The sequence below is a fragment of the Sebastes fasciatus genome, chromosome 18 (assembly GCF_043250625.1).
Source record: "Sebastes fasciatus isolate fSebFas1 chromosome 18, fSebFas1.pri, whole genome shotgun sequence".
NCBI classification, from domain to species: Eukaryota; Metazoa; Chordata; class Actinopteri; order Perciformes; family Sebastidae; genus Sebastes; species Sebastes fasciatus.
In genome coordinates, this window is record NC_133812.1 from 10,699,876 (window position 1) to 10,722,984 (window position 23,109).

The 23,109-nt window shown below is 40.7% G+C and overlaps 1 protein-coding gene and 1 long non-coding RNA gene across 3 annotated transcripts in view; one reads left to right on the forward strand and one right to left on the reverse strand.

Moving 5' to 3' along the window:
* plcb4b (phospholipase C, beta 4b) overlaps positions 1–16,278 on the forward strand; it is an 89,311-nt gene extending 73,033 nt beyond the window's left edge. For both annotated transcript variants that reach the window (XM_074615712.1, XM_074615713.1), the window contains 19 exons: positions 250–394; positions 606–690; positions 1,375–1,499; positions 3,458–3,509; positions 4,105–4,207; positions 5,312–5,476; positions 7,190–7,394; positions 8,257–8,345; positions 8,559–8,715; positions 8,809–8,858; positions 9,729–9,794; positions 10,298–10,413; positions 11,266–11,341; positions 11,467–11,642; positions 11,866–11,967; positions 12,091–12,148; positions 12,637–12,723; positions 13,402–13,438; positions 14,183–16,278. In XM_074615712.1, the coding sequence (XP_074471813.1) occupies positions 250–394; positions 606–690; positions 1,375–1,499; positions 3,458–3,509; positions 4,105–4,207; positions 5,312–5,476; positions 7,190–7,394; positions 8,257–8,345; positions 8,559–8,715; positions 8,809–8,858; positions 9,729–9,794; positions 10,298–10,413; positions 11,266–11,341; positions 11,467–11,642; positions 11,866–11,967; positions 12,091–12,148; positions 12,637–12,723; positions 13,402–13,438; positions 14,183–14,259 (1,971 nt within the window). In that variant the 3' untranslated portion in view covers positions 14,260–16,278. The remainder of the gene's footprint in view (positions 1–249; positions 395–605; positions 691–1,374; positions 1,500–3,457; positions 3,510–4,104; positions 4,208–5,311; positions 5,477–7,189; positions 7,395–8,256; positions 8,346–8,558; positions 8,716–8,808; positions 8,859–9,728; positions 9,795–10,297; positions 10,414–11,265; positions 11,342–11,466; positions 11,643–11,865; positions 11,968–12,090; positions 12,149–12,636; positions 12,724–13,401; positions 13,439–14,182) is intronic.
* LOC141756172 (uncharacterized) overlaps positions 7,249–23,109 on the reverse strand; it is a 28,030-nt gene continuing 12,169 nt past the window's right edge. Inside the window, exons 2-3 of the long non-coding RNA XR_012591412.1 lie at positions 7,503–7,555; positions 7,249–7,386 (exon numbers count right to left, since the gene is read on the reverse strand). This is a non-coding gene — a long non-coding RNA (uncharacterized LOC141756172). The remainder of the gene's footprint in view (positions 7,387–7,502; positions 7,556–23,109) is intronic.

Here is a 23,109-nt window from a genome sequence, read left to right on the forward strand (position 1 = left end):
ATGTCACGAGAGTTGACGGAAATGCAGGCAGTCTCCTTTTTTTGGTAGTGATATATTTTAGCTAAAAGAACTAAAACTGAATTTACATTCATTTGCATTAGTTTTTTTTAACCAGGCAATATTATTTCAGTTTAGTTTTCTTTAAAGATATTATTTTTTAATTTAGTTTCAGTTTACTTAAATATTTTTCACTGCTTATTTTCGTTTTAGTTTACTAAAATAACCCTGCTTTGTACCTGTCCTGTGCAGGCTGGGGAAGAGCCAGAGGACTCTGAAGAGGCTCTGATAGCTCAGTACACCTATGTAGGAGCCACCACTAACATCCACCCGTGGCTCTCAGCCATGGTCAACTACGCACAGCCCGTCAAGTTCCAGAGTTTCGATGTGGCAGAGGGTGAGCTTTGACTTCCTCCTCATTTGTGTGTTTCTACTGTGATCCTGTTTCTTGTTCATGAATACACAGATAAACATTTGGAACTGACCTGTATTAATTTAGCATCTTTGCACAGTTTTATTCTGAGTTGTGCCTGTGTGTACACTGTGTTGCTCTGGGCAAAAGCAAAAATGCCATGAGCACTTTTCATTCCCTTTTCTCTGTCTTTCAGAAAGGAACATCCACCATAACATGTCATCTTTCAACGAGTCTGTCGGTCTAGGCTATCTGAAGACCAATGCCATAGAGTTCGTCAAGTATCCTTTCAAGTCATAGCTGCGCAGTTGCTTATTTACACATCTAGCAGTGATGGCGCAACCTTTAGAGTTGTGTTTCTTGTCACCTGGTGAATAGTCACTCTTTTAGCTCTGTTTTTCATCTCTAACAACTTCTGAGGGAAATATCTGTTTTTTTTAAGCTATGTTCATTATTATACAAATATTGATTATAGCCACTTTAATTAACAACATCTTTGATATTTTGTTATGATCCCCACTACTGAGAATTCCACTATTCTTCCCTTAGCCCAGTTACATTCCACACCGTGAAGCTACATGTATGTAGCTTTCTGATGAATGTAGAGTTTTAACTTAATGTATTGAGGTGACCTAAATGAGAAGTGAAGGGCGGGTCAGAACTGATGTTTTTTATCCATATTTGTTTCCACTCTGCTTTCGGAAAAGAACTGGAGGCCTCTAGAGGCCAGTGTGCCTTTGGACTATGTGACTTGGCCTGACACAAACCTACACACATAAACGTTGCCTCTCCCTCTCTCTCTCTCTCTCCAATGGGACTGCTTGACCCAAGCTGTTCACACTAAAAATAGTCCTGCAGTCTGTTTGACGCTCACACGCACAAGCACTCACATGCATACTGACACATGTGCTGCAACACACATGTTCTCCCTCTCTTTTTTTTATTTTTCCTGAGCGTCAGTGCAGCTACAACAAGCGTCAGATGAGCCGTATCTACCCCAAAGGAGGCCGGGTGGACTCCAGTAATTACATGCCTCAGATCTTCTGGAACGCAGGCTGCCAGATGGTCTCACTCAACTTCCAGACCCCAGGTACCACAGCACACAACATGGGACCTCTGACCTCACACACACCCATATCAAGTGCTCCACATACAGCAGATACATATTACAAGCACTCAATTAACCCTCTGATCAAGGAAATTGCAGCATGCAGTGAACTTCTAACCTCACATATTCAGATGTCACACTGAAAGCATCTTCTGCATGTGTTGTCTGGATGAACATGGACCCACTAATTAACAACCCTTACTCCACCAATCACATGCACACATCCAAATATACAAATGCCAAAAATAACAAGAACAAGAAGGACATTTGGACTTAATGAAGATCCAGTTTGGATTAATTAAATGTTAGTTTAAAATGTACAGTTCAATCAATTACAAAAAACACATTATCTCCCTTACTGCTAGTATTATCTAGTCATGTTGATAGCTTTTATTTGAAGGTTTTCAGATATCTGCACCTGAAACTTCTACCACTATACCAATACAATGGATACAAAATACTTGACAGCAACATGTAACTCCAGTAATTCCAAAACAATGTCCCACCTCCCCTGGATAATCCATTGATTTTCCAGTTTTTCATGGGTTAACAAAAATCGTTCCAATGAAAACTGCACACATCTAGATCTATGACTTGGTCTGATTTGTGTGAACTTTTAAAGAAAAGTGTTGATTTGAGTCTGTAAAGCTGCAGTTGCTAACTTTATAATTAAATAGCTAAATGTATTATTTATGTAGAATGTCACTATATCCTGACCGTAGTGCATGAGACAGGTAATCTGTGGAAAAAAAATGAATGTTCCCCTGCCTCCTCCTAGTGCTCCTAATGGCATTTGCAAGTTTCTACCGTGCCTGAACAGAAACAGCAAATCACAGCCGAGCTAGAGCCAAGCAGTCTCTGAGCAGCTTTCAGTCACTGGCAAACTCTGATCAAACAGTCAAAGTAGGCAGCGCTGATCAAATATGAAATGTTTTCAGAATCATCTTGTAGTGTACCGTTTGGCTGTAAAATAAGAAAGTTTGTAACCCGGCCGCCATGTTGAGAACCCGGCTGGAGCAAACATTTTACAGCTAAAAAGTACACTACGTTAGAAATAGGCATTACAGTAACAGAATATTGTTTCATATATGATCAACGCTGCCTAGTTTGATAGTTTGATCGGAGTTCGCCAGTTTAGCGAGCAGTGATTGCTGTGTTAGAGACTGCTTGGCTCTGATTGTTTGTTTTGCTCCGGTCTGTGAAATCTTGCAGATGCCATTAGGAGCAATAGGAGGAGGCAGAGGAACATGACTTTTTTCACAGATCACCTGTCTCATGCACTATTGTTAGGATATAGTTACCGTTTTATAAAAACAACTTTTTTTTCATATTTGCTCAGTTACCAACTCCAGCTTTAAGCAAATGTTTTGGGAAACCATAGTACTATTTCTGCTCACACTGCTTGTTTTATAAAATGATGTCCACTATAAACAAGATCAGGAAAGCATTTTCACCATATTTGTGACATAAAAATAAATCCTGCACCTCACTGGGCCGATTATTGTCTTGCAGGATCAGGTTATGCTAGTCCACTCACACACTTCATCTGTTTTTCACTCTCTGTTACACACACACACATTTTCGTAAACTGCCACATACACACCTATACAGTGAGTGATGCCTGTTGGAAAACAGCTGCTGCTCCATGGCCAGAAGCAAAAATGGTCGGACCATATGGCCTGCTGGGAGTGGAGCATGTGTGAGCCTGGAGGGGGGGTCACACAAGAGGTGGAGCTTCTGTGATGGAGGGAGAAACAGTTAGAGGGGAGAAAAGGAGAGAGATGTCAGAAAAATGTAAAAACAAAATACAAAAAGCTCCACAGAAGACGATGCTAATGAACTGAAATGTTGATTATTTTAAGATGCGGTGTTTGTGTGAGTAATGCGAGAGCCTGATATGTGTCTCCGGTCATTAACACTTCTCTCATTCTCTCGCTCAGATCTGGCCATGCAGTTGAACCAGGGAAAGTATGAGTACAACGGCTCCTGCGGGTGAGAACAGCTCCTCACTCCTGTCTTTAGCTCATTTCCATCCGTCCCATCACTCCCTCCTCCTCCCCTCTCCGAAGCTCATCAATTAAAGCTTGTCACATCTCATTAGTGGTTGCCAGCGGCGACCGCAGCTACTGTCTGCCGTAAGAGCCAATGAGTGCTTTGGGGAAGCGGGCTCCTCTTAACCCGCCTCTGAGGCTCTCTGCAGTCATCTATCTCTTCCTTTCTCCATCGCTGTCTCCGTCCCTCGGCTCTAATACTGTCCCTGAGGGCAGAGATTTTACTGCTAATGCTGGAAATCTCATATGTGGGAAGATCAGGGCTTTTGCAGACACCCATCATTACTAATACCACTCTGCTAGGCCCCGGGTTAACACACACACACACTCCTACACACAAAGCCTTCCCTTCTCATGCTGTTCATCTTTATTCCCGATAGATTGTTTTAGAGTTTAATTGATAAAAGATATTTTAGAAACATTGTATTTTATTATTAGGATTATGTTTTTCATAACATGATTGTTCCCACATTTTATATAAAAGGTAGATTGATTACGTTGTGTCCTTATATTCATCTTCTGTGTGTGTGCATCAGGTACCTGCTGAAGCCTGACTTCATGCGGCGGTCAGACAGGATGTTTGACCCTTTTTCAGAGACGCCGGTGGATGGAGTCATCGCTGCAACCTGCAGCGTACAGGTCAGGTCATCTGACACTTCAATCATGCAGGAAAACTGTTAAATCCTGTTAATAAAAAGAAATTACAGTATTTTAGCATAAAACTATTATCCATAAAAAATAAATGTACTCATATTTATTAGGGAAGTCAATCGATTAAAATATTGAATTGGGATTAATCGCAAATTAACCACACAATTTTTTAATTTTGTACCTAAAAGGGAGGGAAGTATTTAATACTCTTATCAACATGGGAGTGGACAAATATGCTGCTTTATGCAAATGTATGTATATATTTATTATTGGAAATCAATTAACACAAAGCAATGATAAATACAGTCCAGAAACCCTCACAGGTACTGCATTTAGCATAAGAAATATGCTCAAATCATAACATGGCAAACTGCAACCCAACAGGCAACAACAGCTGTCAGTGTGTCAGTGTGTTGACTTGACTATGACTTGCCCCAAACTGCATGTGATTATCATAAAGTGGGCATGTCTGTAAAGGGGAGACTCGTGGGTACCCATAGAACCCATTTTCATTCACGTATCTTGAGGTCAGAGGTCAAGGGACCCCTCTGAAAATGGTCATGCCAGTTTTTCCTCGCCAAAATTTAGCTCAGTTTTGAGCGTTATTTAGCCTCCTTCGCAACAAGCTAGCATGGCATGGTTGGTACCAGTGGATTCCTTAGGTTTTTCTAGTTTCATATGATGCCAGTCACACATCTTCATTCCATCTTTAAAACTCAGCTCGCTACAACCTAAAATTCGCAAGTTAAAATAATGCGTTTAAGAAATGAGTGGTGTTAAACCAAATTTGCGTTAGCATGTTATTATCACGTTAACTTTGACAGCCCTAGTATTTATACAACGGTTAGTACCAGGCTTGGTTTTCTCACAACATGGTGTGTTGTATGCTACTCCAGGTAGACAGAACTGTTGTCTTATTACACGTATCTTTACTTCAATTGTGGGTACTTTAGTAGATGATGCTTGCTTGTACCTCATACTTACTGCATCAAGATCCAATCACAGTGAATAATTACTTCTTAAATATTATTCCTGTGAAATCTACGGCTTCAGAAATAGTCCTAATGCCGCCCCCCCCCCCTTTTACTTCAGGTGTTCTCTGGACAGTTCCTGTCAGACAAGAAAATCGGCACGTACGTTGAGGTCGACATGTACGGGCTGCCGACGGACACCATCCGGAAAGAGTTCCGCACGCGTATGGTGATGAACAACGGACTGAACCCAGCCTACAACGAGGAGCCCTTCGTCTTCAGAAAGGTAGCGAGAAGGGCAGGAAAAGGGGTTGTTGGGTGAGGCGAGGGAGGGAGGGAGGGAGGGAGGGAGGGAGCAGAGGAGGTGGAGATAACGGATACAGTGAGGTAAAACAAATGCGCTACATTTATTTGAATGCTGTCTGCATTGTGATGAAAGTGGTGGTATTTGAGCAGCAGGAGGAGGAAAAGGAGAGGGATGGAGGACAGACGTGATTTGTATTGGAAGAAAGGTCTCGGTGACGATGGAAGCTACTCAGGGAAAGAAAGAGGGAAGGATGGGGGGAAAAGACAGATAAAAGATGGCAGTACTAGCAAGAACAATGATGAGAGAGGAGGAAGGCAAGACAGAAAGTAATGACTAATAGAATGGTGATTGAAAATCTAGAAAATAACAGTGGAGGGGAAAAGAAAGATAACCTGAGGGAGTGATTTGGGATACTCTTGAAAATGTGGTCATTTGCAAAAGTATCACAAACCAAAACGGAGAGGGGGACAAGAGGAGGAAGAACACGGCATCTAGTTTGCCGGTGTTTTGGTTTGCAGAGGAAGAAAGGGAGAAAAAAAAATCAAAGGACAGCATGAAGAAAGGGACAGCATTAACAAACACAGAAACAAACAATTAGTGATGGAGGAAGAGAAAAAAGGGAGAATGAAGGAGAGAGAGATTGGAGATATAGAGAGAGAAAGAGAGAAACGTGTGTGTGTGTGTGTGTGTAATAGTGCTGCTCTCAGCAGAATGAGGAGTCTCTCAGCCATGACTGTGACTCCAGCTTCCTAACACACACCATCAATCACAGCCTGCCGCAGTGCTGCTCTGCTCACACACACACACACACACACACATAAACTTACACAATGCTATCAGAGGGGCATCACACGCAGAGCTACTGGCAAGACTCGTTTCTCACATCCACACATACAGACACAAATGCCCTCAAATACCGCCACGCCTTTTGCATGCATGCATGCATGCATACACAGCACTGTCAAGATGACTCGGAGCGAACAATACACACCTGCAGTACATCAGCAAGGCTACGTTCGCGTAAGCATACACACAAGCGGGCGCTTCCACCCATTCATCTCTAGTGAGTATTCTTCGGTCTTATCTCTTACCTTCCTCTTCGTCTAGGTATTAATCATCCTCTTCTCTCCGTTCACTTATCTCCACACACAAGGCCAGTTCAGACTCTCGCTCTCTTTTTTTTTTTTTTTTTTCAAGGGTGTGCACACAAGCTCATCCAGAGACACAAGTTACACACACGCATACATATATATACAAGATTTACTCCACTCCCTGTATGTGTACTAGCTGTGGAGATGGCCTTGTCAGTAGTCAGATATGCTGTGTGTCGCTGCACTATCATGCCTTTTTCCTTTATCACACTGTGACCGTCCCCTGATAGTGTCCCCTACAGTTTCATCCTTGACCTTCACCCTTTAATGATGCAGTTTCTGCTTTAGCTTAAAAAAGAGACCATTTTACTGCAAAGGCTGTGAAATACTGTAGTTTATTTACCTATTTTCACACCAGAATGAGTTAAGTAGACTCCCCACAGTTCCATAGGGCTGATGACCGACTCCTAACTGTGACTTTTATTTTCTGTCTCACTTTCTGTCCTCACACCCCTTTACCTCCCCTGTTCCTCAACCCATCTTTTCCCCCCCCCTTTATTCTGGCTCCTTCTCCCTCCCACCCTCCATCCCTACCTCCTAGGTGATCTTACCGGATCTGGCAGTACTGCGCATCGCCGTCTACGACGACAACAACAAGCTGATTGGCCAGCGCATCCTGCCTCTGGACGGCCTGCAGGCTGGCTACCGTCACATCTCGCTGAGGAACGAGGGCAACAAGCCCCTGTCGTTGCCCACCATCTTCTGCCAAATCATCCTCAAGACCTACGTGCCCGACGGCTTTGGAGGTGAGGAGAACAGGAACACACACACACACACACACACAATAATTACACAGCTTTATATATATTGCTTGTGTAAAAGCAGAATTACAAGTTTGTTTCATACCGACTTACTTTGTTTTACTGCTCTGTTTATTCATGGCTGATAATGAAGTTGCTTCCGTAGCCTGTAGGGAGGAGAGAAAAAAAAGGAAAGCAAGGCAACTCTTTCTCTCCCGCTCACTTACTCTGTGCCTTGGGTTGGTTTGAACATTCAGAGTAATGGCATGGCGCAAATGATGATGACAGTGAATCTGCAGTAATAGACAGTTTAAAACAGGCAGAAGCATACAAATGAGCAGGACAATTGGAGATGTCATTAAATAAAGCCAAGGGGCTTGCGCTGAGGAACCATTACTGTAACCATTAGCTTTCTTCTATAAGATCTGCTGCCAGAATCACTTCCCTGCCGTGCACACAGCACTGTACTGAGCTCAAAAATAGAAATCCTTTCCTTAAGAATCAGTGTTATTTAAACACATTAGATCCTACCCCAGGCCCAGTCTTGACTAGTATACTGTAGTTCATCATGCAAGAGCTTTAGTGATAGTTCTGTGGATCTGTGCTAACGGAGTGACATTACATCTAACCCACTTTTTAAATCTAACACTGCCTTTCTTATTGCAAAATAATATTTTGGTTACCATACTCAAAAGAAATTTCTTTCTTAATTATTAATCTTAATTTCAGTAAGCTTTAAATACATGTAGTTTGGAGTGCATCATAAGGGCTATTTATCCACATGGCAAAGACCAATTCTTCAACCCACCAATTGATCAATCTTTTCTTTTCCCTAGACTACACTAACAAATCATTTTGTGTCTTTCAGCAATTGTGGATGCCCTATCGGACCCAAAGAAGTTCTTGACCATAGCAGAAAAACGAGCGGACCAGATGAAGGCATTGGGGATTGACACGGTACACACGACAACAAACACACACATCTAAAGCTTCGGTTTGAGTTAATAGAAAATGCTGAGCTCCATACTGGTTTTGCACCTGATTGACTGGGTACAACCAGTGTTAAGTCTCCCATAGATAAGCTTTAACTCCGTACTCCGATATACCTACATCCATACAATAAAAAAACACAGTCCTTTACCATCTAAATGAATCATTTCCCTTTTGCAGAACGACATAGCCGACGTTCCCAGTGGAAGCTCAAAGAATGACAAAAAGGGAAAGGGTAAAGGAGACACTGTGAAGGCCAATGTGACACCGCAGGCCAGCTCAGACATGGCCCAGACCTCCAACTCCGCCCAAAATAACAGCGCAGAAACCAAGAAGGGTATATATTAACATATACATTTTTAAACATATACATACTGTTCGTACACTATGTGGACACAGAGTTAAACTTCACTTTTCTCTGCTGCTTCAGATACTGTACTCTTGCCTAATGTCAGCATTGAAGACTTAAAACTAATGAAGGTTGGTAACTCATCTCCTTACTCTTAACACCCTTACAGCGCTCCTACAGCTCAGTCTGGAAGACATCATAAATGTGGAAGAGTTACAGAATACGTCATAATGCAGTAATTGTTAGTTCAAGAGGTCATTGTTTTTTATTATTGATATTTAATTAAGTACTAAGAAGGTATGCTTTTATCAGGTTTCCATCACATACACACTGCAAAGTTACCAAGTAAACTATAAATATTTACAAAGTAGGTGAGGTGATTTAGTATTTATTAGTTATTACTAAACGATGGTATTGGTGTAAGGTACTTATGAAATTGTACAACGAAAGGTATGGTCACATTATGTTTCCATTTAACAAAATTTCCCCGCACTCAGCCCTGAAAAATTACGTGATGCCACATTTCTGATGCAGGTAATAAATATCAACTCCGAAACCTAAACTGAAATCACATACTTGTCGCACAGGGGTCAATAGAGGTAAAAAGTAAACGGTGTGAATATTCGAAGCACGGAAGTGTAATGTGACGGATATACCATGATAGTGTTATAATTACTGAATACTAAAATTAGGCATTATTACATACATACAGCTAAATAGAAGTATTAACAAGAACGTAATACTGCACTTCTACTTTTTGTACAACTTACTGGTATATGCAATTATTTTGTAAATACTTTGTTTTTCTCTTGGTAAAACTGAACGACTAATCACCCTTTTGTACCACTAATGATCTCATAATTACCTCATAAAATAACTGTGCATACTGTACTACATACATGCTACTAGAAAATGCTGATGCCCAGCTATTATGTTTAAAGGCTATAATCAACATGACCTGCACAAGATCAATGAATAATAAACTTTTTCTCCCCCTGCAGACGTACCTTAAATTGCTTAAAAAGCAACAGAAGGAGCTCAACACTTTAAAGAAGAAACAGTCGAAGGTGAGTGATTGTTTTAGTGCCGACCTGTCTGTTGGTCTGCTGCTTATTGTGGACAGTCGTTGATGCTCAGAGGGACAGACAGACAGCGAGGGGGGCCGCTCCACCTTTCATCTTCCACTGACCACTGCTTCATCTCTGTATTCACCACACACACACACACACACAGAGAGAAACACACAATCTGTCCATTACAAACACGTAAATGTGGCCATATAATAGTTATTTGTAAGAAATTAGACTTGTTAAAGTTGCTTTTCCTTTGTCTAGAGCTTACCATTGAGACGTGTTGACTGAATAAAGAGAGCTGCAGGCTCATTACTCGATGTAGACAACAACAACATATCAGTGTTTTTAAAATAATAATCAGTTTTGTATTGCAGCTGCCTGTTTTTGCTATGATATCTGTTTTAGACTTAATTCTCATATCTGCTCATAGAACATAGCTCACAACTGAATTCCCCAGTATTAATAAATGTATGATGCATGTTGTATTTTTTCAATAGGATCAAAATACAATGCAGAAAGCCCACTGCACCCAGGTGGACAAGCTGGTGTCTCAGCATGATAAGGAGAAGATGACCCTGGAGAAACTACTAGAGAAAGCCATCAAGAAAAGAGGGTAATTGAAAAAAAAAGAGAAACAAACATCCATCCATCCATCATCTGCAACCGCTTATCCCGTTAGGGGTCGCGGAGGGGCTGGCGCCAATCCCAGCTGACATTGGGCGAAGGCGGGGTACACCCTAGACAGGTTGCCAGCCTATCGCAGGGCTGACACATAGAGACAGATTCACAGACTCAGACTTCACACTCACATTCACACCTATGGGCAATTTAGTGTCAACAATTAACCTAATCTGCATGTCTTTGGACTGTGGGAGGAAGCCGAAGTACCCGGAGAAAACCCACGCTAACACAGGGAGAACATGCAAACTCCACACAGAAGCTTGATTCGAACCCGTGACCCTCTTGCTGTGAGGCGCCAGTGTTAACCACTGCACCACCGTGCAGCCCATAGAAACAAACATGTTAAACAAAACAACAAAAGATGTATCAAGCATGTATTAACATCACTGCATTGCCCAGGTTTGCTGTATATGCTAATTCAGGTCCAGGGATACGAGTCAGTTTCCATCTTCAGTGACAGAGCCAGTGTTAACTGCGTTTAAAGTAGTAACTTTGGTAACATGGAGTAACCTCCTTGTTTATGGTCAAAAATGTATTATTATTATTATGTAATTATAATACAACTTTATTACATACTAAGCTGTGACTTTGTTTTTTTTCGACATACTATACTATGACCTTTTTTTAAGATTTTTATCGACATAGCACACTATGACTTTTGTCTGACTCTGTTTTTGACATAGTATACTATGACTTTTTTTCGATGTACTATGCTATGACTTACATACCATTGAATTTGACTTGCATGGTCTTCAACTGTTATATTTTTGTGGTTTCCTCACAGGGAAAACAACTGCCAAGAGCTGAAGAAGGAGACAGAGGATAAGATCCAAACACAAATCGCTGATCACAAAGTTAAGGTAACACAAAACTTCTTACCACAAAAATCAGCATCCCTTACAAGTTTTTAGCTGAGCATGACCAGTGCCTCAGCTGTGGATAATTGACTGAGGTGTGTACATGTAACGTCTGTGTGCATTTGCAGGTAAAGGACATCACGGCACAGCACACTAAAGAGTGGTCAGAGTTGATCAGTAGTCATAGCAGCGAGGAGCAGGAGATGAAGGACAGCCACGTCACACAGCAGTGCGAACACCTCAAGAAACTCCAGACCACTGTCCAGGAGCAGCAGACCATGCAGCTCAAACTCATCCATGAACGGTGAGAGGCTCAAACACACACATCCATACACACATATTCAGATGCATGTGTACAGTATACACCCATTTACTGTAGGTGACCAGATCCAGAAGGGGCAGCAACCTTGTGAATTGTTAAACCGAAGCCCCCAATCGCCTAACTGTCGCATCAAGCTACGAGTAATACGGTTGCTGTAAATGCAGGTTGTTTCTTACAGTACATGTGGCCTCTTTCACAATTTCAGGTCGAGCAAAGAGATGCGTGCCAACCAGGCCAAGATGTCTATGGAAAACAGTAAAGCCATCAGCCAGGACAAGTCCATCAAAAACAAGGCAGAGAGAGAGAGGTGGGTCACACATATACTGTATCCATCTAGTATCATGTAATCATTCAGCAGTAAGCTGACTTGGCGGTTGTGATTGTGTTGCGCCACTTTTAACACCATGGTCTTGCTCTTTGTGCTATTTAGGAGAGTGCGAGAGTTAAACAGCAGCAACACCAAGAAGTTCCTAGATGAGAGGAAAAGGGTAAGTTGTGTACAATTTACTTTTTTAAATATTTAGCTCAAATATACCAAGGATTCTCCTTTTTAAATGCATAATGGATTAATACCATACAAATTCAGTTCATTTTAATTTGACAGTATAAATATAAGGAAAAATTCCCACTTTCTAAAGAAAAATATGTCACTGGTCTAGAAGCAAAATCAGGCATTTCACTGTTAGAGAAAAGGTATAATCTCTTCTGCTCCTAGATATTAAGCACATAAAAATGCAGTCTAGACAATAATCAAAGCATTATTTATCACGGTGACAAAAATTCCCAAACCTTTTTGATTTTGATGTTGCACAATTAATTAACACTATGATTGCTATTTAGCTCATGTAGAAACACCCAGGCTTACATCAAGGCAGATCTTTGACTATTAGTCGGGGCTTGATAAAAGTTATTACTTATTTATAGTACTAAACAGTAAGTGAATGGTCATAATATTTGGTCCCTTGTGTGTCTGCAGCTGGCCATGAAGCATCAGAAGGAGATGGAGCAGCTACAGAAAAACCAGAGAGAACAGTTGGACAAACTGGAGAAGTTCAATGAGCAGGTATGATCAAATAAAGGAACCTTACAGGCAAAATTGACCTGCTATTAAATTGTAGATTTTAGAAGGAATTGCTAAAGACAACTGCCATGTACTACTGACGTTCTCCATCTCAGCTGCTAAAAATGTCCAAGTACAGCACATTTATTCGACCCACTTCCTGCATAAACCAGAACATCTCTCAGTTTATGGTCCTTTCTGCTCCACTGGCTTTTTAAGTGTAAATGAAACTCCAAACTGGGGACGAGTGCAGTTCTCTGGCTGATTTCTTCTTTAGATAATGGCTGCAGTTTCTGTCACATGGGATGTAAACCTTAATTATTTTTGCAGGAAGTGTTCCACATAGCTGACATCAGAGTTGCCTCAGGAGACTCTACAGACAAACAACAATGTCGGTCCCAAAGAATAAACACAAAGTCCATATTAAAGAATCAGAGTCTCAGCGCACAATGTTTCTTCATACAGTAACTTAGCTTTGGATTGAAGTATTTATTCGGGGACTGAATCTCTCGGCCCTACATGTGTTAAGTGTTCACTACAAATAGTAGAAACTCCATAAAAAGTATAGTTCCATCTCTTCCATTTTATTTTGCCATCTGCCATACTCCATTACCTGTACATGTCTTACATGTATGCTCATATCCATTTGTTTTTAAATATTATTTGCTTCTTCCGGCACAGCTTTTGAAATCACACCATGCAAACAAACAGGTTCAAGGTAGGCATCTCCATCTCACTCAACTCTCCCTCTGATACCACGTCTCTGTCAGTGATCATGTCTCCTTCCATCTCTTTCCCTTCTACTGTACCTCTCAGTTATCTTACTCCTTTTTTCATCGCCTCAGTTTTCTCCTAGGCCTGTTAAAATCTGCATTTTCCTACTATTTAAATGTGTACTATAATGAGCATTCTTGAAGTGAATCACCACTGACTAAAGCAGGGAAATAGTACACGACAGGTCTGCCTTTGAAAAGATTGCAAGATTTAAAGAAAGAAAGAAAGAGAGTGAGTCATTTTTCTTTGTATTGTGAAATCCCATTCCCATATTTGTAGTCTGCAGCTCGCAGGGTGTCAGCAGTGCCAACGAGCAGCTTGAGTCATTTATCACCATGACTCACCAGCTATTACTAAGCAAAAACAGCCAGCTCCCAACCTGTCCCACTGTGCTTTCACTCCAGCTCATAATCATCTGCTTTCATAGTATGTGACAGTGTCCCACTGCAGACATTTAGTGGCAACCATTACACGTCACTGCCTGCAAAACTATGCAAGGAAATTCCCAATATAAATAGGAAATAATCTCTTACTGATAAACTGATAACATTCAGAACTTATACCTGAAGGTCAAACTTACACGTCAAAACTGGAGACTAAAAGACTAAATGAGGCTCTTCTGCAGGTGCTACACCCATGTATTTAGTTCCTGTGTATTTGTCTAACTGTGTTTTCTGTTTCCTCGAAGGCCAAGGACATGCAGCAGATGGTGAAGTTGGAGGAGGAGATGGACCGCAGACCTGCCACGGTGGTGTGAGCGACTGAGACCGAGACACAAGCACACACACAAGTACACTCATACACACACACACATGCAGGTGCAGAAACACTCCACCGCGACAGCCCTCCACAACCCAGAGACATTAACCCTGCCTACATCACCGTCTCTGTACTTTTTTCTGCCATGTTCACACACAAACACACAGTAGCCCCCCCCCACCCCCCCACCACTCAGTTTCTGCACCCGTAACCCCACCCACTAACTTTATACCACTGAGCCACTGGTGCTTATCACTGTTTGACAGGGGGTTTAACCACTTTTCGAGAGAGGAAATGTTACCTCGGAGACAAAGCAACACAGAATCAGACGTATCCCCTTCTCCACTGTACGTAGATCGAAATTTTCTATCACCTTCAATGTTCTCTGCATCCTACGGGCAACACAAGCTGCAGCTATTGGTGGACACACACACACAACACACGCACAAACACATTCACTCACGGGAGGTGGATATCCGTTCCCTTTTTGACTTTTTGTTAATTTCTCTCTTTAAAAAAATGGGTACCCGATTAAACCGCTCCAGAAACAGCGTGGAAGAGGGGGAGAAGAATATGTATAAGATTTAATGTCATTTCAGCACAAACGAATAAACTTTGTGAAATACACTGTATGCTACACACCAGTCCTGTCCTGAGCACTTTGTATGTGATAGGCCATCATAACAATATGGAAATGTAGCAGTGCACTACTGTAGGTTCTGTAATTTCAGTAAGAATGTATTTAAAAAAAAAAGAAAGAAAACACTGTATGAAGGAGTGGCAAACCCCCTGTGTCACCTATACCAACAATGCAAGTTGTGTGACTTCACAAAGATGTATAACTTGACTTTTTTTGTGTTCAACAATGTTACAGCCGACTGTAAAAAGGCTTATTATCTTGCTGAGTCAGAAGACTATAAAGGGATCACAATGAATAGATGTTCACTTTGATGATGTACGATTTCCCGGTCAAATTTTGTTTGAATTTCTAGGATATACCCAAGAGATTGCGTAACTGCTGTGCTAAACCTTTACTTGAAAACAACGTGATAGTCATTTTTTTACAATTGTGCTCAATCGTTACAAGTTTACACCTGCAAAACTCATTTTATACTCCTCATTTGGGGTTCAAAATCATGTATACTATGCAAAAAACAAACAAACACATGATTCCCTCAAAGCTTAAGGTGTACAAAATACAGAAAATAAATCAGGACGGTGACCAAAATAAGTAAATGTGGTTGCCTTTTTAGCCTTTAATGTGGTGATAAAATTGTTGATCGCTACAAACCAAGGCAGCAATATGAGTCGTTACAACACCTAACTGAAAATACGATGATATAATAAAAGGGGACATCTACCAGTAAGTGAAAGGTTAAGATGGATTAAATGGGACTTTGCATTAAGGAGTTTTGCAGTTGAAATTCTAGTGAAATTGTGCCAAATCTGTAATACACTGGTGACACAGTGAATCCATTCTTGGCAGCACATTAATACATTGTGTTAATTGACCAGACCATCACCATCGGAAAAAGAACTTTGGCAGACAGAAGTCAAAGCCAGCTCGTCTAGTCAGTATCCCACTCATTAAAAGGCGTTGTTGAAGTGAAGTGCTCCCTTAATAGCTTCTTGACTACACGTTAGCAACCTCAGCTTGTAATCCTCATCGTTTCCCTGCTCGCCTTCGGTCAGGGGGATATCAGACTGAATAATTATGACTAATTTGTAACAAAGCCTGTGACATGGTTGCCGCACACATTTCCACACCAGGGATTTCAGACAAGGCCTGGACCCCTCTGTGTCCCAAACAGGTTCCCTCTTGAGGAAGCATTATTATCCACAGCCCTATAGGGACAAAATGCCACTGTAGAGAAAGAAATGTGACGTGAAGTACTATTACTGTATGAAGTAATCCTGTGGGTACTGTAGTATTTGTGCACATATGATCATGCCAGGCGTTCACATTGCATGGCATACCACTAACAAAAATCAACCAAAAGTCATAATGATGATAAAAAAACAAAACATGGGGATAAAAGCACCCCGAGGAATTTTGGCCTTGTTAATTTTTTTCTGTATTATTCTGCTGTAACACACGTAAAGGGTAGACGGGATTTTCTTGTATATACTGGAATGTATGTAGTTTAATTTACTTTTTGACCAATTGTGTTCTGTCATACAAGGGCTCAGGGGATAGAGTGGATCTGTTGGATGTTGGGGAAAGACATTTATCAACCACTGGGTTTTCTTGTTTGTTCTTTTTATCTCCGTTTTCCCAGTCTACCCTTACTGCACCACACAACACAGTATAAAGCTCTCACCACATATCTAGTGCAGAGATAAACGAGTAAAAAGTGCTTTTAATTCCATCGCTTTCAAATGTGCCACTCAATGTCTGTTAGGATGGTAAAATTATTTTATGAATGATAAAATGCCAAAATAAGGGGTTATTTATATGAAGATATATATAAATAAATGAATATATATATATATATTATATATATTAGATATGTGTAGTTTAAGATTATTATGTTTGTTAGAGGCTTTTTTGCACTAGTTGAATGTTTCTGTTGTGTGATTACATGTAACCTTTGGCTCTCTAGTTTGTCAAAAAAGCCGATTATTTTTGCAGAGCAAGTCACCGATTTGATTTCCTCAGTTTCTACTGTATCTCCTCTTTGTTTTCTATTTGAACTGTAGCTTGTCAACAAACCATTCTGTGCGTGTTTTTGTATTTATATTGTATTGTTGAACTTAAAGCAATGAAAATACTGTTGTTATCCAGCTCCTTTAATACTGTTTTATAGTATGTGTACCAATAAATCCAGGTGTAAAATGGGACATAACGACATGGCTCATTTGCGTTTCTTAAAAGTGCAATTGTGGGTGCTTTTGTTTTTTTCAGAACACGATCCTCCTGTTTGACTGGTCCATGTATTTATTTTAGGGGGGAACCAAGAGATACATAATTTGAATCGAAAAAATTTAATAGTAAAGTATGTGGAAAAAAAATCTGAAAAGAAGTCAAAGTGTAGTATGTCCAAAAAATACAAAAAAGTCATATTCTAGTATGTTAAAAAAAAGGCATAGTATAGTATGTCGGAAAAAAATAATCATAGAATAGTATTTCGGAAAGATGTCATAGTATGTCGAAAAAAATTCCAAAAGGTCATACTATAGTATGTTATCATTATTTTTAAAAAGCCATATTATAGTATGTCGAAAAAAAATAGTCATAGTATAGTATTTCGAAAAGATGTCATAGTATATGTCAAAAAAAACTTTACACAGCATAGTATGTCCACAAAATTTAAAAAGTCATAGTGTATCGAAAATATAAAAGTCACATTATAGTATGTTGAAAAAAATGCAAAAAAAGTCATAGTATAGTATGTCGAAAAAAGTCACAGTATAGAACGTAAAAAAAATGTTTAAAAGGCCATAGTATAGTATGTCAAAAAAAAATCCAAAAGGTTTTAGAATAGTGTGTCAAAAAAGGCATAGTATAGTATGTTGAAACAAGACTCCGTCAAAACTGAGTATATGACAGTTTGGGAATTTGTGGCTAAATTGTTACACAAATAGTCAGTGGTCATGTCTATAATGTTAAATCCAGTAAGTCTTTCTTAATGTATTGCAGTAGACAGTGGTGTAGTGGTCGTCGATAAGGTCGGTGAACTACAGGGTAGAGATGATTAATTACAGAGGAGGATGGCGGAAATGGCCTAAAGCGAGGCGAAAATTCGCTTCGCGCTTCGTTTGAATGCACGGTAACACAATACGAAGCAGCGTAGTAAGTCAGTAACTATAACGAACATAAACAATAGCACATGCACAACAACAGCACTATGTAATGTTACATTGAACTGTTGACACGCCCCCCTGAAAACATAAACAAAGGACTGTTCACCGCATTTTTATTTTGAAAGAGCAACGGCCAATGAGGACACTCCAATACTCGGCCGACCAATCGTGTAACTTCATCATTCAGTCACTCACTTCCTGCATCTCATTTCGCGATTTTGAGCCTCCTCGTCTCCTCGCTCCACCAGGCCCGGAAACCAATCTCAACGCTCCATCTTGAAGGACCTCCCAATTCTTAAAATGCATCTCGAGGAGCGAAGAGGCTTACCGGAGCAGCCATGAGCGAGGATACACCGATGTATCCTTTGCGGAAGCCTTTTACTGACCGACTCGCCTCCTTATTGGATATCAGTTATTGATTGGGCAGCTGATCCAGCTGTGATTAGGTGCTGCGGTCATCAAAAACAGACGTCGCTTCACGTGACGCTTCAAAGGAAAAGACATCTCATGTCTCTAAAAACATATTTCCTTGTTTCCTCTCTCCTATCATCTCTTCCTCGCGGGACTATGACGCGAGAAGAGGAGTCGAGGAAAGGAATCGAGCTGGTGCAAACTGGAAAATGGGAAAGGCCTACTCACTCAGTGACAGACTTTTGCGTTTGTATGGCTGGCCTGGGCTGGAAAGATTTTTTAAAAACTCATAGTATAGTATTCCAAAAAAAGTCATGAAAAACAGCATAATAGGAGGAGGGTAAGTTGTGTACAATTTACTTTTAAAAATGTTTAGCTAAAATGATACTGGGGATTCTCCTATTTAAATGCATAATGGATTAATATCATACAACTTTTGGGATGTCTATTCTTCCTGCAGCAGTTTAATTTATTTTTAAAGTAAACATTCCCACTCCAAAGAAAAAGATGTCACTGGTCTAGAAAGAAACCAGGCATTTTACGGTACAAAAAAGGTATACTCTTTGTGATTTAAGGACCAGGGTTTAGAATTTAGGGGCAAGTATTGGCAGATATGCAATATAATATTCATAACTATGTTTTTAGCTTAGATTGAGCCCTTCATATCTACATAGGGAGTGGGTCTTCTTCACCGAGTACGCCAGTTTGTATTATCATCATTTATTAAGTGTACACTACAAATAGTAGAAACTCTAAAAAGTATGAAGTTGAAATCACACCATGCAAACAAACAGGTTCAAGGTAGGCATCTCCATCTCACTCAACTCTCCCTCTGATACCACGTCTCTGTCAGTGATCACGTCTCCTTCCATCTCTTTCCCTTCTACTGTACCTCTCAGTTATGTTACTCCTTTTTTCATCGCCTCAGTTTTCTCCTAGGCCTGTTAAAATCTGCATTCTCCTACTATTTAAATGTGTACTATAATGAGCATTCTTGAAGTGAATCACCACTGACTAAAGCAGGGAAATAGTACACGACAGGTCTGCCTTTGAAAAGATTGCAAGATTTAAAGAAAGAAAGAGAGTGAGTCATTTTTCTTTGTATTGTGAAATCCCATTCCCATATTTGTAGTCTGCAGCTCGCAGGGTGTCAGCAGTGCCAACGAGCAGCTTGAGTCATTTATCACCATGACTCACCAGCTATTACTAAGCAAAAACAGCCAGCTCCCAACCTGTCCCACTGTGCTTTCACTCCAGCTCATAATCATCTGCTTTCATAGTATGTGACAGTGTCCCACTGCAGACATTTAGTGGCAACCATTACACGTCACTGCCTGCAAAACTATGCAAGGATATTCCTAATATAAATAGGAAATAATCTCTTACTGATAAACTGATAACATTCAGAACTTATACCTGAAGGTCAAACTTACACGTCAAAACTGGAGACTAAAGACAAAATGAGGCTCTTCTGCAAGTGCTACAGGTGTAGTTTCTGTGTGTTTGTCTAACTGTGTTTTCTGTTTCCTCGAAGGCCAAGGACATGCAGCAGATGGTGAAGTTGGAGGAGGAGATGGACCGCAGACCTGCCACGGTGGTGTGAGCGACTGAGACCGAGACACAAGCACACAAGAATATAAAGGAATCAAGATAAATAGATGTTCAATTTGATTATGCCAGATTTCCCAGTCATATATTTTGTCTTAATTACTAGGAAATACCCATGAGATTGTGTATCTGCTGTGCTAAACTTTTCCTTGAAAATAATGTTCATTAATCACAAGTTTACACCTGCAAAACTCATTTTATACTCCTGACCTTGGTAAAGATTTTTTTTTTCTGTATTATTTTGATGTAAAGGGTAGATGGGATATTATTGTATACTGGAATGTATGTAGTTTAAAAGGTAGGGTTAGTAAAGACTTTAGAAACATTTTTGTTATATTTGTTTAAATTCTCATTACATCCCAACAGCAATCAATAAATCAAATGCTCTGACAAAAAAAAAAGAAAAAAATCTGGCTGTTGCTGGACTGTAATAAATCGCTTTCAAATGTGCCACTCAATGTCTGCTAGGATGGTAAAATTATTTTATGAATAATAAAATTCCAAATTAAAGGGTTATTTATATAAAGCTATATATAAATACATTTATATATATTAGATATAATGTGTAGTGTAAGATTATTATGTTTGATACTGTATCTCCTCTTTGTTTTCTATTGTAGCTTGAACTGTAGCTTATCAACAAACCATTCTGTGCGTGTTTTTGGATTTATATTGTATCGTTGAACTTAAAGCAATGAAAATACTGTTGTTATCCAGATCCTTCAATACTGTTTTATAGTACCAATAAATCCAGGTGTAAAATGGGACATAACCACATGGCTCATTTGTATTTCTTCAAAGTAGAATTGTGAGTCATTGTAGTTGTTGTTTTTTCTTTCAGAACATAATCCTCCTGTTTGACTTGACCATGAGATAAACATTTTTAATTGAATACAGAAGATAAAGTGGGGTGCCTTAAGGGCTATGTGTACTTGATTTGAAAATGTCTCGAGTGGGGTCGTCCTGTGTCTGGAGGCTAGAATCATACACACAACAGGGGGAGTGCGCATTGGTGCAGTCTGATCATACTCAAGTGCAGGATAAACTCATATCGCAGATCCATTCTCGATTACGGAGCCGGCTCCAGCGCAGAAGCTCTTAATTGTCATTACAAGCAATGTATTTCCATGACAAAGAGGAACAAAGCACTGTCATTATGTTTGTGTTGCCTGGCAACTCCGTGGTTTCCCCCTTCACTGTATAACAGAGGTGATGGGTTTGTTTTGTCATCACTCGTTTGGGACGAGAGGTTTCCAAACCTGCTCCATATTATAGAAGGATGACATATCTCCGATAGGTCTTTGGCCCCGTTTCAGAACCATGCTCAAGGCTCAGGGGAAGTGCGATGGGCAAACAGGCACTAAGATCCTCCTGGAGGCGATGTCCTAGGATAAAGTCCACCTGGCCAGGTTCGTGCTGGATGCGCTGGATGGGGAGATTGTGGACTCCAGATCAGAGGACGCACAGACTCCGCTCATCTCTTCCATCCTGCTGCCTGACAGCCAGACTCGGTGGAGGTTTGTGGAGCTTCTGCTGCAGAGAGGGGCCAATGTGACTGTCGGGACGGCAACGGGTGCACCACGCTCAGTCACGCCTGTGAGAGAGGCTACCTGGATGCTGTGAAGATCCTGATCCAAAACAATTCAGACACCGGAGATTGTGGACGTCTGGGGCAACACCGCGCTCATGTACGCCGCAGTGACAGGTCACTTCCCTGTGGTGGAGTTTTTGGTGAGAGCTTTCAAGAGGCTAGGGCTGCGTTCCAAATTGCATACTTTTTCTTTTTACTTTTAGTACGTACTGCAGCTGCCCATACAAAGTACATACTACTGTTGCATGCAGTATGCACACAATTGGGACAACCTACTTTGTCATAACATTGCACCTTGAACTTTGACCCTCTTGCTCATATATATATCTGCTGTGCAGAGGATTGTGGGTCAGAATAGCCAGAGAAAATACTGCATTTGACATACTATGATATACCAAATCTTTTCTGGCATACTAAATAGTGTGGTAGTATGAGTATTGGAGCGCACAGCCGGTCGCATTCCTCTGAGCAGTGAATATATGAGCAAGAGGGTCAAAGTTTGTGCAATGTTATGATGAAGTATAAAGTTGTATGTCCCAATTGTATGCATACTGCATGCAACAGTACCTACTTTATAAGGGCAGCTGCAGTTCGTACTGAAGTAAAACGAAAAAGTATGCGATTTGGAACGCAGCAAAGGTCTTCAGATAGACAGGCAGAATAAAGTTGGCAACTCTGCTGTTGAAGTGGCAAAGTTTCTCGGCCACACGGAGTGCTTTTTTGCGCTCACTAACTCCAAGAAGGGCCGTGAGGCTGATGGAGATGGAGGCGCTCAGGGAAATGTGCAGCCGCGACTTAGTTTGGGATGTTGTGGTGACACAAATGACAAGTTTGAGAGAAGAGTTGTACATTTAGTGATTAAACTTGAGGACCTCCAAACGTGTAATCATGCAGATTGTCTATTGGTACAAAATTGTACTTGGCAACGGCCTCGGGTGAAGCAGAGTCAGTTGCCTTCGATGGACTCTATAGAGGAGTTTGAAAGAGAGAATGACGGCTCCTCTTCTCCTCCACAGGAGCTGGTCTTCTCTGAAGTCCTGACCCCTGAACCCCCTCCAAGGATTTCCGACCATTCTTCCAACTCTAAGTATCCTAAAGCCGGGGATGATCACCTCCCTCCTCTTAAACAGAGCTGTGAGGCTCAAAAATCAATTTTCCTCTCCCTGGGCATCTTACTGTCTCCAATTCTTGCCAATAAAAGTGAAACTTTATCTTTATCTTTTATTCGGATCTCCATTAGCTGTGGCTGAAGCCCAGCTATTCTTCCTGGAGTCCACTTAAATCACTTTGAACTGTTAGGCTACATTTCAGTACATAATCACATTACAATCTTTACCAACAATGACTACAACATCAAAAGCGACAGCAACAAAACACAACAATATTCAAGACACAACCCAACACACACAACACAGGACCTATAGGTTCAAGTTAATACTATT